Source organism: Rhinoraja longicauda, chromosome 29 (genome assembly GCF_053455715.1).
Source record: "Rhinoraja longicauda isolate Sanriku21f chromosome 29, sRhiLon1.1, whole genome shotgun sequence".
Taxonomy (NCBI): Eukaryota; Metazoa; Chordata; class Chondrichthyes; order Rajiformes; family Arhynchobatidae; genus Rhinoraja; species Rhinoraja longicauda.
In genome coordinates, this window is record NC_135981.1 from 13,900,665 (window position 1) to 13,918,233 (window position 17,569).

At 43.6% G+C, this 17,569-nt stretch overlaps 1 protein-coding gene across 1 annotated transcript in view; it reads right to left on the reverse strand.

Annotated features, from left to right (window-relative positions):
- The window catches only part of LOC144607765 (voltage-gated delayed rectifier potassium channel KCNH8-like), a 78,334-nt gene extending 70,392 nt beyond the window's left edge, over positions 1-7,942 (reverse strand). The window contains exon 1 of the mRNA XM_078424820.1: positions 7,460-7,942. Coding sequence (XP_078280946.1) covers positions 7,460-7,535 — 76 coding nt within the window. The 5' untranslated portion in view covers positions 7,536-7,942. The remainder of the gene's footprint in view (positions 1-7,459) is intronic.
- Positions 7,943-17,569: the final 9,627 nt, after the last annotated feature.

The following is a 17,569-nucleotide window of genomic DNA, read 5'->3' on the forward strand; positions in this document are numbered from 1 at the left end:
GTGGACGCCTTGATTGTAATCAGGTATCGTCTTTTCACTAACTGGATAGCTCACTACAAAACGTGACGATAAACAAACCTAAACTAAACTAAAATTAAATCTAATTGGATTGTAATCCCTGTCAAGACTAAATTCTGTTGTGGTTAGGGTGACACAGAGGCGCAGCAGTAGAGTTGCTGCCTTATTGTGCCAGGGACACGGGTTTGATCCTGACTACGGGTGCTGTCTATATGGAGTTTGCACGCTATCCCTATGGCTGCGTGGGTTTTCTCTGGGTGCTCCGGTTTCTTCCCACATTCTAAAGATGTGCAGGTTTGGAGATGAATTGGTTTCTGTAACTTGGCCTGAGTGTGTAGGAGAGAACTAATGTTGGGGTGATTGTTGGTCGGTGCAGACTCGATGGGCCGAAGGGCCTGTTTCCACAACTACACTAAATTGAACCGTCTATTCACATCCAAACTTCTTCATCCCCTCAGACATATTACAAAATGATGATGAGCTGCGAATGCCCAGTTACTCTCTATCCTCACAACAACCAAAACAAGAAGCAATTCTACATTTATTCCAAGAATGATTTGCTGATGCTTTGCATTTTAGCTCAGCCTTAGAAATTCCCTGTATAATTATCATCCCCTTGTGTTATTGCACATTTTATTTGGCATATTGATTCCACGTGTATTTCACTTTTATTCTGTTGTTGACGCCCATTCTCAGTTCCTTAATAATCTCCAGTGACAGCTTTGCATTTGAATCAGAACATTTAAAGTAACATTTTCTGGCAACAATCGTTTCTGTGGCTTTCTTTGTTAGCTGCAGCCTCATCTAAAATCAAATCTCATTTTCACTTCTTTTGACTCTTTGGTGATATTTCAAAGCAAGGTGCACGCTTGTGTGGGTTCATTGCATGATCATTCTTTATGCTTTGACCTGTAAAATAACTATCAATAATTTGTTAAACAGTGGAAAGGCCAGCGGGAAGAAATGACGGTAATTTGCACATCCGTCCTTTTCAAAGTACGGGGCGAGGGGGGGGCGAGGGGGGGGGGTCACTCAACAGCGATCAGAGGCTGTTTAATTTCCCCTTCGTTTCCTGCATTATTGTTACTAATTATAACCCTTTATCACCATGCTGGCTCTGAATCTGGTACCTCCTCATTTGTCGGGCTCAGAGCCACAACAGATGGTGCATTTACTCATTGAGCCGCTTTTCCCATCCAACTTCTGCTTTCCACTGGATCTTCCATCCAAATATATCCACTACAGTGAATGTTGAAATCAAAATAGAAGATACTTAAAATATGCAGGATGTAAGTGTGGAGCGTGAAACAGCATGGTCATCACCTAATGGTCTATCATCAGATCTGATGGAATGTCATTGGTCTGTAATAGTTTCAGAAACTGTCCAATGCTGCAGCCCATTCTGGTGAGTACTCTCGTATCTTCTGTTTTTAAATTTGCCTACAATCTGTTCATGACTTAAAATACATTCAGTGTAATGAATAAGAGCAACACAGAGGGCGAGCCTAATTAGAACTGTAGAAACAAACAACTGCAGATTCTGGTTTACAAAAAAAGATACAAAATGTATCCCTTGTATCAAAAGACACAAAAAGATACAAAGGATTAACTCAGCAGGTAGGCAGCATCTCTAGAGAACATGGATAGGTAACATTGCGAGTCGGGATCTTTCATCAGACATTGTGGTGGTGGTGGTGGGGGGGGGGGGGGGTGAATGTGGAGAAATCTGGAAGAGAGGAGGGGCAGGACAAAGCTTGGCAAGTGATAGGTGGATAGAGTTGATTGGGGTTTTAGATGGGCTAATACTTGGACAACGGGCGTGAGGTGAAAAGACTAAAGGTGTGAGATAAAGACAGAGGAGTTGCAAATTGTGAAGCCTGAGGGACATAGGTTGAAGAGGAGGGGGGGGGGAGAAAGGGTGCAAATCCAATAGGGCACAGGGAAGGGGGAGAAGGAGGAGGGGGGGGGGGCAGGGGATGAAGGGGGTGAGGATTAAATTCTCCAATTGAAGTTACCTAAAATTGGAGAACTCAATCTTCATACTGTTGGGTTGTCAGCAACACAAGCGGAATATGAGGTGCTGTTCCTCCAGTTTGCATGCGGCCTCATTCTGGTAATGGAGGAGAACTAGGACAGAAAGGTCAAAATGGGAACGGGAATAGGAGTTAAACAGGTTAGCAACCGGGAGATTCAGTAGGCAAGTGTTTGATGAAATGGGTGCTGTGTGTATGTTTGGTCTTGCCCATGTAAAGGAGGCCACATAGGGAACACCAGATGCAGTAGATGAGGTTAGAGGAGGTGTTAGAACTATTTTTTTCATTATAGCTTTTTTCAAATATTCATCTAATTCCCCTTTGAAGACTGTGATTAAATCTATATAACTCCATGAGAAATTGCTATTCATTCCCCCAACACATGCCAGGGCAAATGGTTTCTCCTTACTCACCAAACACATGAAAACTTTGGCTGCTAGTTATTAACCCTTCAGCCATTCTCTTGGAAACATTCTCTTTATCTTCTTTACTTAGGTCCCAAATACACAGGGTTGCAAATTAGCAGTTCCCTAAATTTAGCTCCATTTTTAACGCACTTTCTTAACTGCGTGACCCCTCAGGCTGCACTTAAAACCAGATCACGGTTTAGCTTTGTAGTGTCTGTGGTAGGGTTAGATCATGTACATCTATGAACCACCATGAAATGGGAACCTTTTAAAGTTCACCATAAGGTCTCCTACTTAAACTCAATCTTTCATCAAGGCCCCAAAATGGGGAAGTCCTGTACTTCCTCCTACCATCAAGCACTTTATAAAGCTCAAGATTGGTTTCCTCGGTCATTGCTTTCACTATTTGCACTTCACACTGTTGGGTTATGCAGCATTTCACCCTTCATGTCTTTCCGGAATGGCGGGACTATCATATGTTGAAAGACTGGAGGGACTAGGCTTGTATACACTGGAATTTAGAAGGATGAAGGAGATCTTATCGAAACGTATAAGATTATTAAGGGGTTGGACACGTTAGAGGCAGGAAACATGTTCCCAATGTTGGGGGAGTCCAGAACAAGGGACCATTTAGAACTGAGATGAGGAAAAACTTTTTCAGTCAGAGAGTTGTGAATCTGCGGAATTCTCTGCCTCAGAAGGCCAATTCTCTGAATGTATTCAAGAGAGAGCTGGATAGAGCTCTTAAGGATAACGGCGTCAGGGGGTATGGGGAGAAGGCAGGAACGGGGTACTGATTGAGAATGATCAGCCATGATCACATTGAATGGCGGTGCTGGCTCGAAGGGCCGAATGGCCGCCTCCTGCACCTATTGTCTATTGTCTATTGTCTTTTTCTCAATAATCAAAGTCACAGAAATAATGTCTCTGAGCTTGTGCATGAGCTACACACCTCTGGATCACTGCCCTTCCCTTTATAGAATCTGAACAGTGAACTCATCTTGCTGCAATGTACTGTAATGTACCAATAACCTCCGCACAGGCTGTGCCAAAGCCACATCAAGAATGGCAAAGGACGCCTTTCTCCTTTGATGTGTTAAACTGTTGTGTTTAGCTTGAATGTCAATTCAGGTCTCAGGAAATTGGCTGTAAAGACTCTTGAAAGAGTGTTACGTAGATTTGCAGCAAGAAGCAGATACAAAAGCAGGGCCTTAAAGGCACACTCTCCACTGTATGTAGACTGCAGCTGTACACAATATGGTTGCAATGGAGGAGAGGGAGCCAGATGGAGACAGGGAGGGAATTGCAGATTCACTCAAAGGATTATGTAAGACCTGGTCAAGGAAATACATGTGAGGAAGGAGGAGGTAAGTCCCTTGTGTCAAAACGACGATGCCCACTATAAGAATAAGCTAGAAAGCCTAGAAGGACATGACTCCATTTGGTAGACGCTGGTTTAATCGAAGGTAAACACAAAATGCTGGAGTAATTCAGCGGGACAAGCAGCATCTCTGGAGGGAAGAATAGGTGACATTTTGGGTTTGAAGAAGTGTTTCGACCCGAAACGTCACCCATTCTTTCTCTCCAGAGAAGCTGCCTGTCCCGCTGAGTTACTCCAGCATTTTGTATTTACCTTCGATTAAACCACCATCTGCAGTTCTTTCGTACACACATTGACTCCATTTGGTCTTGGTATTGATATATTACAAAACATGTTCCGAGAAACAGTGAAAAACTTTGTTTGCATGCTATCCAGCCCAATCATACTCTTCATGAGTACAATCAAGCCATTTGCAAGGTTGGGACTAAAGAAGGGTCTCGACTGAAACGTCATCCATTCCTTCTCTCCAGAGATGCTGCCTGTCCCACTGAATAACTCCAGCTTTTTGTGTCTATCTTCAAGTCATAATCAAGCACAATAGGAATGTGCAAAGAGAAAATACCAGAATGCAGAATATAGTGTTATTTATTCCCAAAATGCTGGAGTAACTCAGCAGGTCAGGCAGCATCTCGGGAGAGAAGGAATGGGCGACGTTTCAGGTCGAGACCCTTCTTCAGAATATAGTGTTATATCATTGTAGCATTACAGTTAAGTACAGATCAAAACACGTGCAAGGAGATTTTCTACAATGAGGTAGGTTGGGAGATTGGGACTGCACACCACGTTATGGAAGGACAATTGACAGTGAGGAAGAAGTTATTCCTGAATATGGTGGTATGTTAGCTAGTGCCTCTACCAAGTATGAAAACCATTGCTCGATAAAGCAACGCAATAGTAAATTTCATGTCCTCAAAAGATATGCAAGTGTAAATGACAAAATGTTAAAAACTGTTATAGCAAACCAGTTCAGTATTTGTATGATGGATTCCTTTACTGAAATGTAATAATCAGTGCAGCAAACAGAGGCTCCTAATTTTACAGAAACTGTTGTGCAACAGTTGTGGTGGCACTTTGTCTTCCTGCGGTTGGTGCTAATTTTACTCAGTATTAAGCCATCTTATTTCCAGGCAATGGTATCTCACAGTGTCTGCAAATTCCACTTTGATCTCTCTCCTGTGCAATGGTTGTAACATCAGAAACAAAGGACATTATTGTTGAAAAAACAACACTAATTGTTAATATCAATGTCAAAATGAATGAAGGGATGCCATGCCAGATTGCTAAAAACTGATTGCATGTTACAGAATTACTTTAAACTCGCACTTATTTTGTCAGAGTTTTATGCATAGATGGATATAGATGGAATAGAAATATGTCTTTGGCATGATGATGTTAAACAGGAATGACAGTATCGTCAGCTTCTTAAAAGATGGAATCTGTTGGCTTTGGAGGTATTGAATGTCAGGGTGTTGATACTATACTGCTTAGTGCTAGTAATCAAAATGGAATTAAAACTATTTATTTTTGCCATTATGCCCCCCCCCCCCCCACCTATCCTAGCGGAAGAAAGATTTTTGTATCAGAAATGCATAATATTTGTAATAACCCATTTGTAATAAGAAATAGGCATAAGAAATGCAATTATATTATTAAGCCTAAAAAAAATCCTAATTCTAAGAAAGAACCAGAGAGCTTGCTGTAATACATTTTATGGTTAGAAGATACTTTTGTGAGTAATGTTAAGCACAACATGATAGGAGGTGCAGTCTGGGTCTGATTCAAGGTCAAGAGTCGACAGTTTTCATGATGAAGTTATCTGAGTAAAGAATCAGCTGCAGGGTCGTCGTGAATCAGGCAGCAGGTCAGGGGGGATATAAATTGACGACATTTTGGGCCGAGACCCTGCATCAAGACTGAGAGTGGAAGTGAGAGATATCAGGTATAAAGAGGCGAGGGGGAGGGCTGAGAGAGTGGTTGATAGGTGGACCGAGGAGGGGGGAGACGTGGGATGAAGGGCAGAAGCAATGGCCTCCCAACCTCCACAGCAGCGGAGATCAGGGTTGAACCCGGATCACTGAAGCTCCACTTGCTGCGCCCATTGCGTTGCCCAAGTTGGCCGTAGCGGGCTCTGCTCCAAGGAAAACACTCGCTTCCCCGAGTCCACGGGTCTTGGATGCAAGTTCACAGACTGAGCCATGATTTAACAACCCTGGGATGTAGTTGTTTCAAACATATTGCGGTATTCCAGCACTGAACATGGGGAGGTGTCCTAAATCGGCAAGGCACATGTACCTTGGTCGGCAGGGATGAGTTGGGCTAAAAGGCCTGTTTGTGTGCTGTATTGCCCGATGAAACCACATCATCACGATCATGTCCTTTCTATTCTTTTAGACACTTATTGAGAATGATATGGGCCAAACGCGGGCAACTGGTCAGTTTAGCTTAGTTAACCGACCAAAAACCAGCTTAGTTGAGGCATTTTGGTTGGCATGGACGAGGTGGGTCAAAGGGCTTGTTGCCGTGCTGCATTACTCTGTGATTCTATGACTCTATGCGAGGGCTCTCTTCGAATGAGGTCTACCGCATTTACTTAAAGAGTGGACGTTGTCCATGGTGGACGTTGTCCATGGTGCTGATACGGCGCAACTCTCCATTGTGGGCTGAAGATTCGCGACCATATTCAATGAGCAGCTCGAGGGGTTCCTGCACATACACCACCTTCCCTCGACCCTGAACAGTGAGCCCACCTCTCGTCTCTCCGTTAGGGAGATCTTGGTGGAGGGGGCATGTAATAGCGTCAGTCCAACGCTCCCATTAGGTGTTCTGTAATATACACCAAACGCTGGGGTAACTCAGGCAGCATCTCTGGGGAGAAGGAATGGGCGACGTTTCGGGTCGAGACTGAGAGTCCGGGAAAAGGGAAACGAGAGACATAGACGGCCATGTAGAGAGATATGGAACAAATGAATGAAAGATATGCAAAAACAAAGTAACGATGATAAAGGAAACAGGCCATGGTTAGCTGTTTGCTAGGTGAGAACGAGAAACTGGTGCGACTTGGGTGGGGGAGGAATGGAGAGAGAGAGAGAGAGAGGGGGGGGGAATGCAGGGGTCACTGAAGTTAGAGAAATCAATATTCATACCACTGGCTTGTAAGCTGCCAAGCGAAATATGAGACGCTGTTCCTCCAATTTCTGTAAAGACTGGGACGGGGTTGTAATTAGCCGGCGTTTTGTTTTGATTAAACACGAAAGATCCCTTGTCAGTGTGACAGAGTACGCCCGCTCCCTGACCCTCGCACCTCTGAGATGTTTACCATCTCTCTGGCTCCCCCGATGAACAGAAACAACCAACAAACAAAGACAGTTGATGCTTCCAGCCGCTGAAGTCACGGTGTTATTTTGGATTTTGCACACTTGAGATTTCATCTGAAATTGCACCGTTTACATGAACATGCTCCGCTTAACAGAGTATCCCAACGAACGGGAATAGACCTGGGAATCGTATGGGGGATATTCCCATTGCCCGGTAGCAGTTTACGAAGTTAAATTAATCCCCCAAAACTGCGGGGGGGGGGACATCAATTCCTGCCCGTGCTCTCGCTTCTATCTCACACTTACGTGTTCCATCAAACCGCGTTGCTATGGTGTCCAAAAATGTATTCTGAGGAGCCAACAAGCCTTTCATAATCGGCATTTTCCCCGGTCGACAGTCGAAGAGTTTCTCGCTTTAAACCCGAGCCATTGTAGGTGAGCGAAGTTCGCCAGAGTCCTTAACTTTCCCTGGGTCCACGCTGCAAGATATCAGGACGGCTGCTGGTGACAGCGAGGGTGTCGGCTCTCTCGCTACATCTGCCGCACCTCCTCGCTCGCCTCCTTCCCTTCCAAACCCATCAGTGCAACCAGCCACTTGTTGCCCTCTCGACGCGACCATTCCAATCCCTCCTCGTCTCCATCTTTCACCGCTACATCTTCAGCGAAGTACTTGCCTGGGTCCATCAGTGTTGCACCCTCTCGCCCTCCTTCCTGCACTCCCTCATCTCTCTCTCCCTCTCTCTCACACACACACACCGCACCGTGGCGACGTGACTCGCTAGGGACAGTTGTTCCCTCACCTCCTACACACCCTGATCACCTCCCCGTGCTTCACCCGACCGTCCCACACACAACGAGTGAAGAGAAATATTTTTTTAAAGATCAAGGTCAATCTTATTTCCAGACAAGGGGGAAATTGCTATTGTTTCTAACGCGGATTGATTTCTTTGTGGGTCATTGGGGGTTGCATTTAGTGTTGGGTGAAGGTTCCGTTTTACTTTGAGAAAGGGAACAGTGTACAAGGAGAAAATAGATTCAACGTGCTGGAGTAACTCAGCGGTTCAAACAGCATATCTGGAGGACATGAACAGGCAACCTTCGTTCAGTCTGAAGAAGGGTCTCGACCCGAAGAGCCTCTCTCCTAGATGCTGCCTGACCTGCTGAGTTACTCCAGCATTTTGTGATACCTTTGGTCAGGGACCCTTCTTCTCCCTCCCATTGTGGTGGTGGTGGTGGTGGTGGTGGTGGTGTGTGTGTGGGGGGGGGGGGGGGGGGGGGGGGTAGTTGGAATAAAGGCGAGGGCAAGATAAAACCTAGGAATTGATAGATGAATAGGCGCAAAAAGCTGGAGTAACTCAGCGGGCCAGGCAGCATCTCCGGAGAAAAGGAACCGATGACGTTCCGAAGGGTCTCGACTCAAAAAGTCACCCGCTCATTTTCTCCAGAGATGCTGCCTGACCCGCAGAGTTACTCCAGTTTTTTTTGTGTGTCTATCCTCGGTGTAAATAAGCATCTGCTGTTCCTTCCTGCACAAGTGATAAATGGAAGCAGGTGAGATGAGTTTGATTGGCGAGAGCGGAGAAAGGCCAGAGTAGAAAGTACAAAAGGCTGTGAGATAAGGAGATAAGGAGAAAAATAGGCGTGAAAAGTGGATGGGGACAGGGGGAGTGGGAGGGGAAGGGAAAAGGGAAGGGAAAGAGGGGGGATGGGGTTGTGGGAGACATGGGGGTATGCATCCAGATGGGGCACAGATAGGGGAGGGGGGGGGGGGGAGCTAGAGAGGTTTGGAGGGGTGAGTTTGTTGGTTAGTTACCGAAAATTGGAGAATTCAATGTTCATTCAGTTGAGTTGTCAGCTACCCAAGTGGAATATGAGGCGCTGACATGTGCAAGAACATTTGTTAACATGGAGGCAGAGCAGAGGTTGGTGATTAACTGAGGGGAGACACAGGAAGCAGCAGATTTATTGTTGCTGATGATGAAAGGCTGGAGCGATTGGGCTTGTATACACTGGAATTTAGAAGGATGAGGGGGGATCTTATTGAAACATATAAGATAATTAGGGGATTGGACACATTAGAGGCAGGAAACATGTTCCCAATGTTGGGGGAGTCCAGAACAAGGGGCCACAGTTTAAGAATAAGGGGTAGGCCATTTAGAACGGAGATGAGGAAGAACTTTTTCAGTCAGAGAGTGGTGAAGGTGTGGAATTCTCTGCCTCAGAAGGCAGTGGAGGCCAGTTCGTTGGATGCTTTCAAGAGAGAGCTGGATAGAGCTCTTAAGGATAGCGGAGTGAGGGGGTATGGGGAGAAGGCAGGAATGGGGTACTGATTGAGAGTGATCAGCCATGATCGCATTGAATGGCGGTGCTGGCTCGAAGGGCTGAATGGCCTACTCCTGCACCTATTGTCTATTGTCTATTGTCTATGACTTTGACTTTGTCTACGTCAGGTGGGAAAAATTAAGACAGAAATTAAATCATATCAATTCAGATCTGGGCCACTAAATGTCCCAGTTTCACGTTGGGATAAAGGGCGGAGGTGAGGGGAATTCAGCGCTGGTTCTGGGGGAAAGATGGTGAAGATAATGGGAAATGGGAGTTATTTGGTTTAGTTTAGTTTATTGTCATGTGTACTGCGGTACAGTGAAAAGCGTTTTGTTGCACGCTATCCATGCAAACATTTAGACATTATTCTATTTCATGGAGATCCAGGTTTGGAATTTGAAATACCTTTAAGGAATATTCTTGACATCAAATCTAAAACAGCAGTAACCACCTGCTCTTATCAATGAAAGTGGCGACAGTTTTGGCAAATTGAGCATAAAATCTCCAGTTTTATATTATTATCACGGAGATTTCCTTCATTAGATATGAGATGAGACACTGAGAGTGACATCTTCAAATTAACAGATCATTGGGTTTTTATTTATGTACATTTAGTTCCTGCTTACTCAATCCAACTAAACCTTGTCTAAAAGATAGACACAAAAAGCTGGAGTAATTCAGCGGGTCAGACATCATCTTTGGAGAAAAGGAGTAGGTGACGTTTCGGGTCGAGACTCTTCTTTCTCCTACTCTCCCCCTGCACTACAACTCTCCCTACATTTTCTCTCCAAACTCCTTTGACTATTTCCTTTGTCTCCTCATTTTAATGTCTTTAAGCTAAGTGTTAAAATATCTTTCCAAATTCCGTATTTCCCCTTGTAAAGTGGTCATGCTTTCTTCAGTGTATGCAACATCAGATAAATGTAACTGCTGCTGCCCCCTGAGCTGGTCCTTCAGCTAAATGGCTGTGAAAGAAGAAACATATGAAACAGGAGCAGGATTGGATCAGTTCCCCCTTCAGCATTTGAGTAATATTATAGATGACCTAATACCTCAATTCCAGCTTCCTGCACTGTTGCAATCCCCCTTGATTTCCCAAATATCTAAAAGCGATCAACATTTGTCATTAATGCAATATATAAGCAATGTTAAAAGTCAAACCATTGAATTATTTAGGGAAGTGATACGTACTCCATAAAGCTTTTCTGTGATTAAATCCATTGAAAGTGGATGACTAAATCTTCATCAATTTTACACTCATGGTTGAACGAATCTAGCCCTGTGGGTACAGTTAATAAACGTACTATCAGGTTACATCACAGCTTGCTTTGGGAACAGCTCTGCCCAATACTGTAAGAAATCTCAGAAGTTATGGATAAAACCCAGTCCATCACACTCCCCATCACACTGCCTCTGAAAAGCAGCCAACATAATGGAGGACATTTCTCACCCTGGCCATTCCGTCTTTTCTCCTCTCCCATCAGGCACAAGATACAAAAGCTTGAAAGTATGAACCACCAGGCTCAGAAACAGCCTCTTCCCCATTGTTATCAGACTTCTGATCTGTCTCAATATTCCAACCAACCGCATTGAGGTCATTGCATTTTTTCTCTGGAACTGTTATGCTACAATGCTGAAAAACAATATTCTGCTGTGTAGTATTTCTCTCTTCACTCTTTCTATTGTACTTGTGTTTGGCTTGATTGTACTCATGTATAGTATTATCTGATTTAATTGAAACACAAACAAACGGTTTTCACTAACTTGGTACACGTAACAATAATAAACCAAATCAACAATAAACCAAACCTAATACCCAGCCATAATTCAAGGCCATTTTACATAATAGAAGCTGCAACACAGCCATTCCCAATCAATTCCACTCGTAGTGTGTAACAAGAGAGATGATTCAGCGTCTGAAATGTACTTCAGGAACTCCTGCAGGGAAGCGACAGCATGGAATGGGCTGCCACCTAGTGTGGAAAATAACCCAACTGAAGTCAAGACAAATTTCTGATTTGGATCAGAGAAATACAGATTTGGAAATGGAAAGAAAAAGACAAACATTTCCGATATCAGAATGTGTACCATACTGAGAACAATACGTCACTCTTCATTCACTTTTGGGCTCTTCTCTATCAATGTGATATCAGTCCTTATGCAAATGTTGGAATCGAAAGAAAATGGTAACAAACCTTGTGGAAATAACAAGAAGATTCAGCATGGATGCATGAGACAGGAATCAGATTTGACAGATTAGTTTAGGGGTTCTACGGGCATTGGATCAGTGGGGGGGGGGGGAGGGGGGGAGGGGGGAAGGGAGCAGAATGCAAAGCAGTTTGTGCTGACCAAACACATCCAGCAACCCGAGTTCAATCCTGACCGTGGGTGCTGTCCGTTTGGAATTTGCAAATCCCTTCTGCAATTGCACCTAATATTCTGCTGTCTTTCCACATCTCAAAAACATGCTGATAGGTCAATTGGCTAATATAAATTGCCTTGACTGAAGCTAGGTGATAGAAGAATCAGGGGATGGGAGGAATTGAGGGTGTTTGATGGAAGAATTGGTTACATATACAAAAGTGGGTCTGATAGGTATGCTCTGAGAGCTGCCATAGAATCAATGGGCTGAATGGCCTCCTTCACTGTTATCGGAATATGAAAATATGAAAAGTGTTGAGATTTTAAAAGCAAAATAGATTATGGGAAAGAGTTGATGCAGTTTATTTGCCCTTTAGAAAGCTTTTGATAAATGCCAAAAGACTCGGAACAAGATCACAGCAACTGGTGTTGAGAATAACATACTGGCATAGACGAGTTTAGCTTAGTTTAGTTTAATTTAGTTTAGAGATGCAGCATTCGAACAGGCCCCTTGGCCCACCAAGTCCACGCTGATCAACGATCACCCATTATCTCAGTTTTGCATCCTACACACTGGGGGCAATTTACAGAAGCCAATTAACTTACAAACCTGCACATCCTTTGGGATGTGGAAAGAAACTGGAGCACCCGGAGAAAACTCACATGGTCACAGGGAGAATGTACAAAGGCCACACAGACAGTGCCCATAGTCAGGATGGAACCTGGGTCTCTGGCGCTGTAAGGCAGCAACTCCACCGCTGCACCACCGTGCCACCCTAGTTAATGGACAGAAAACAGAGAGTGGGATGTATGGGACATTTTAGGATGATGCACAATATGTATCCATGATTTGGAGTAAGAATGAATTATGTATCTAAGCTAGCTGACGGGTATCAGCTTTGGCTCTGAGGAGTGTGTAAGGAGACTTCAGAGGGATATTTACAGATTAATTGAGGACATGGAAAATGAAATATAAAAAGTGAGCCGAGGTGGAGCCGATCAAATGGTCAGAGATTGGAAATGTTGATCTAAGGGAGGAGTTGGATGCTGTGGTACATGGATCACTAAACGTTGACATGCAGGAACAGTGAACAATTAGGAAGATCACCGGAATCTTGCCCTTTATCACAAGAGAATTTCAGTACAAGGGGAGAAATGTCTGGCTCTAATTCTATGAAACTCTGGTGAGACAGTATCTGGAATATTGTGTGCAGTTTGAGTCTCCCAATGTAAAGAAAATATTTACAGCAGAAGTACTTTGGGAACTCTGTGAATGCGGGTGGGAGTGAGGGGTGGGGGTGGTTGTTGTATGAGGAAAGATTAAGCCGGTCAGGCCTTTATTGTCTTGAGTTTAGAAATATGAAAAGTGCTATCATTGACAATGTAACGTTCTTACAGGGCTGGTTAAGGTTGAATGAATGAATGAATGGATGAATGAATGTTTATTTGCCAAGTTTGTGCATATACAAAGAATGTGCCTTGGTTCTCTGCTCACAAATGACAACACAAACATACAGTTAACAATTAAGAATAAAGCATAACCACATCAAAACAATAAGGGTACAACATTATGGTCTAAACATGTGGGTGAAAATAAACCAGAACAAAAAAGAGACTACAGACTTTGGTTATTGAGTAGAGCTATCACTCGTGGGGAAAAAGCTGTTTTTATGTCTTTGATAAAGATTTTACTTTTTCATGTATAAGACATTAAAAATCAAGGGATACAACCTCAAAATAATGAATCAGAGATACAGAAAAGACATGACAAGGGCAGTGAATCTTGGAGATTCTCTGTCCGAGGGTTGTGGAGTTGCTGAGTACATCGATGACAGGGATTGATAGATTTTTAAGCGTTAAGGGAATCGAGGCAAGGTTATTGTTGAAAAATGGCAGTGTGGTATGAGATTAACCATGATCTTATTGAACGGTAGAAGAGAGTGTAAGAAAATAACTGCAGATGCTGGTACAAATCGAAAGTATTTATTCACAAAATGCTGGAGTAACTCAGCAGGTCAGGCAGCATCTCAGGATAGAAGGAATGGGTGACGTTTCGGGTCCAGACCCTTCTTCAGACTGAACGGTTCTTCTTCAGAACGGTAGAAGATGTACACCAGGCTAAATGATCTTCTGCTTCTCTCTCATATGTTTCATGTAGATGATGATCCCTTTAAATAGTACAAGTAGGGTACATTCAATCAAATGAATAGCTTGAATATTGATCCCCAAAAGGACAATTTGCATCAGATCAGTGTTTAGCACTGCTGAGTTTCCTGATCTGCCTTCCCTTTACAATCGAGGCAGATGTCCGTTGCTCATTCTCTAAAAAACGTCTTCAAAATGGTGCCAAGCATTTCTCTACTTTCAAAGCTGCACGGTGCATCGGGTGACATTGTGGAAATGAAGGAACTCTTTCAGCACCTGCGTATTGGGTCTTCGGATCCATATTTCCTGTCCAGTCTGGCAGCAGAACTTTTAAAGGGACCGATGAAAATGGTTTTAGAGATACAAGGAACTGCAGATGCAGATTTACAAGAAAAAAAGGCACAAAGTGCTGGAGTAATGCAGCGGGGTCAGGCAGCATCTCTGGAGAACATGGATAGGTGATGCTTCAGGTCGGGACAGATGATGACTTCCACACCGCATGAGAAACTGATGCTCCTGAAACTCATCCCTTTGACCATCCACTATCTACAGGTAAATGCATAGGCTCACATGTAATTTCTTTGCATTTCCTTCCGATTTCCTCTACAGCTGTGAGAAAACTGGTGGTCAGAAGCCTGGAAGATTTGAGGAGATTCGGGACCCATTCGACCCAAAACATCACGTATCAACGTTTTCCAGAGATGCTGCCTGACCCTGAGTTACTTGTGTCTTTTGATAAAAGTGGTGCGTTTAGGACAGCTTCCCAGCGATGGGACTGAGTTATCATATCATATCATATATATACAGCCGGAAACAGGCCTTTTCGGCCCTCCAAGTCCGTGCCGCCCAGTGATCCCCGCACATTAACACTACCCTACACCCACTGGGGACAATTTTTACATTTACCCAGCCAATTAACCTACATACCTGTACGTCTTTGGAGTTGCTGCTAAACACCAGAGAAAGGACACACAGAGAGGGATGGCTATTATCTGCTTTAATCCCGATGATTAGAATTCAAACATTTCCACGTCTGCAAGGCTTTTCATTATTTGAGGATGAAATTCAATGTGATAAGAAGAGGAATATGACATCTTTATTGGCGCAGCTATAGAACTTTCATCTCATGTTGCTGGAAAAGTAAATTTGCTTTGCGAGGAAGCTTAAGCCCATGAAAGAGCATGACAAATAGTTTTATCCGCACCCATAGAAACACGGGGAGATCTCAGAGCTTGGGGGCTCACGTTGTGCTTTTCTTTGAACTGTGCTGTTTATTAAATTATGGACCGATTATGAGAATCATGGTTTTTGCCAAAGAAGGTGTTTCTTTTCAGACCAGCTTATTCAGTCAAGGATGGATAGATGCCGTGGTGAATTCAGATGCCACTGCTGTGGGTCAAATGGGTCTGAGCTCATCCCTGAGCCACAAGGTTTAAGTCCCACAATAGACTTGCGAGCACAAAAAATTAGGCAGATGGCCATGAGAGATTGCTGTATGATCGAAAGACTTGTCTTTCACAGTTTTAGAGAGACACAGCCGAGAAACAGGCATTTTGTCTTCATAGGTCTGTGGCAAAACCGAGGCACCCATTTTATCGCTAATCCTTTCATTCTCCCCCCATTTCCATCAACTCCCACAGATTTCCTACCACCCACCTACCTACGCAGGACATTTTACTGTCTCCAATTAACAAAGCGAACTGCACTTCTCTAGGATGTGGGAGGAGAATCATGTGGGCGCAGGGAGAACGTACAAATTCCACACAGAATTGAAGTGGGTCGCTGGAGCTGTGTGGCATCATTTTCACCTGTTGCATCACTGTGCTGTCCCAGTGAGAAAGTCTCAGATGTGTTCCCCTCCAAGCACCATTTGGAGAAAGACAGGAGAATTGGCTTCCAGTGTCCTGTGGATATTTATCCCCCATTAAGCAATATAAAAACAGGCTGTCATTTTGCTCTTTGTAGCAGATTACTGCGCACAAAATGAGTGTTATATATTTGCCACAGTATTACAGGGACCGCAGTTCACAAGTACTTCATCAGTGCTAAAGTGTCATGCAAGGTCCTGAAAACAAAGTGGAAGATGTTACCAGTGCAAGCCTTTGTTTTTCTTTGGTGAAAGGAAGGTTTATTATGTGACTGTATTCATTCAACCCGACTAAGGAAAGAGAGAGGAGCCAATTGTGATAACTCATGCCCCTTCTACTCTTACCTTTTGTGTGTTGAGAAGTAAAGAGAGGGACAAGAAGTAAATGTATACTTTCATCAGGGATAGAAGTACGTAAATCATAGACAACTTACCTTGAAATGAAACTTGCTGGGCTTTGAAGGGCTGTTAGTTTGAGTTGCAAGGTGAAGGGCTTTTGTAAAATCTGTGGACAGCCTGTTTGAAGTATTGGTTTTGGCTTTCCCGAGGAATGTGTACACAAATTCAGAAGTCCCTGTTCAACCCACAGTGGAACATCAACTCATTGCCCAGCATTGAACTCGTTCATTGAGCCTGCACATGTTAGACCATGTTAGACGCAGTGCCACCAGGGGGAAGAATGGTTATTGTAGGGGAAAGCTTAGTTTCAGGCAATTCCCATTTTCATTAACAAAAAATTAAAATATTGAATTTCAAATATTTTTTACTCGTCCTGTGTTTTTAAATGTTTAAATACTTTAAAAAAAATGTTTTCAATAGACAATAGACAATAGACAATAGGTGCAGGAGTAGGCCATTCAGCCCTTCGAGCCAGCACCACCTTTCAATGTGATCATGGCTGATCATTCTCAATCAGTACCCCATTCCTGCCTTCTCCCCATACCCCCTGACTCCGCTATCCTTAAGAGCTCTATCTAGCTCTCTCTTGAATGCATTCAGAGAACTGGCCTCCACTGCCTTCTGAGGCAGAGAATTCCACAGATTCACAACTCTCTGACTGAAAAAGTTTTTCCTCATCTCCATTCTAAATTGCCTACCCCTTATTCTTAAACTGTGGCCCCTGGTTCTGGACTCTCCCAAAATTGGGAACATGTTTCCTGCCTCGAACGTGTCCAACCCCTTAATAATCTTATATAATTTTCATAGTCTGACTAATGTTTTGGAATGTAAGTTATACCTTTTTGCCTTTATCACAGTGAGGAATGTGGGGGAGTCGCTGTGGTGGATGTTCATGTTAAAGATTTATTTGGCTGCCTTGTTGCTCTTTATTGGTATGACTGTATGGCTAATCAAATTCCTCGTATGTTGCATCATGCAAACCATTTGACACTGCAAAAGCTGCTTCAGACCAGTGATGTGGCTCAGCTGGCAATTTACACAGCTTCAGTAGGTTAGTTCAGAGCCTGCTCTGTGGTGTGTGTTGCTGCTCATCTGGGAATTCAAGGTGAATGCCAACATGTTGGCACACTGTATACTAGACATCTATATACTAAAACTCGCGTTTGTTTGTTCCTGAACTCCAGCCACAACGGTACACGATAGCGCAACAATTTTAGGCCCACCTTACTCACCGCCGTCCCTTTGGTGCTAATGGAAGAAGTTTCATTGAAATCGGTATTATATTTTTTAAGTTATTCACATTTTAAAGTTTAAATCTA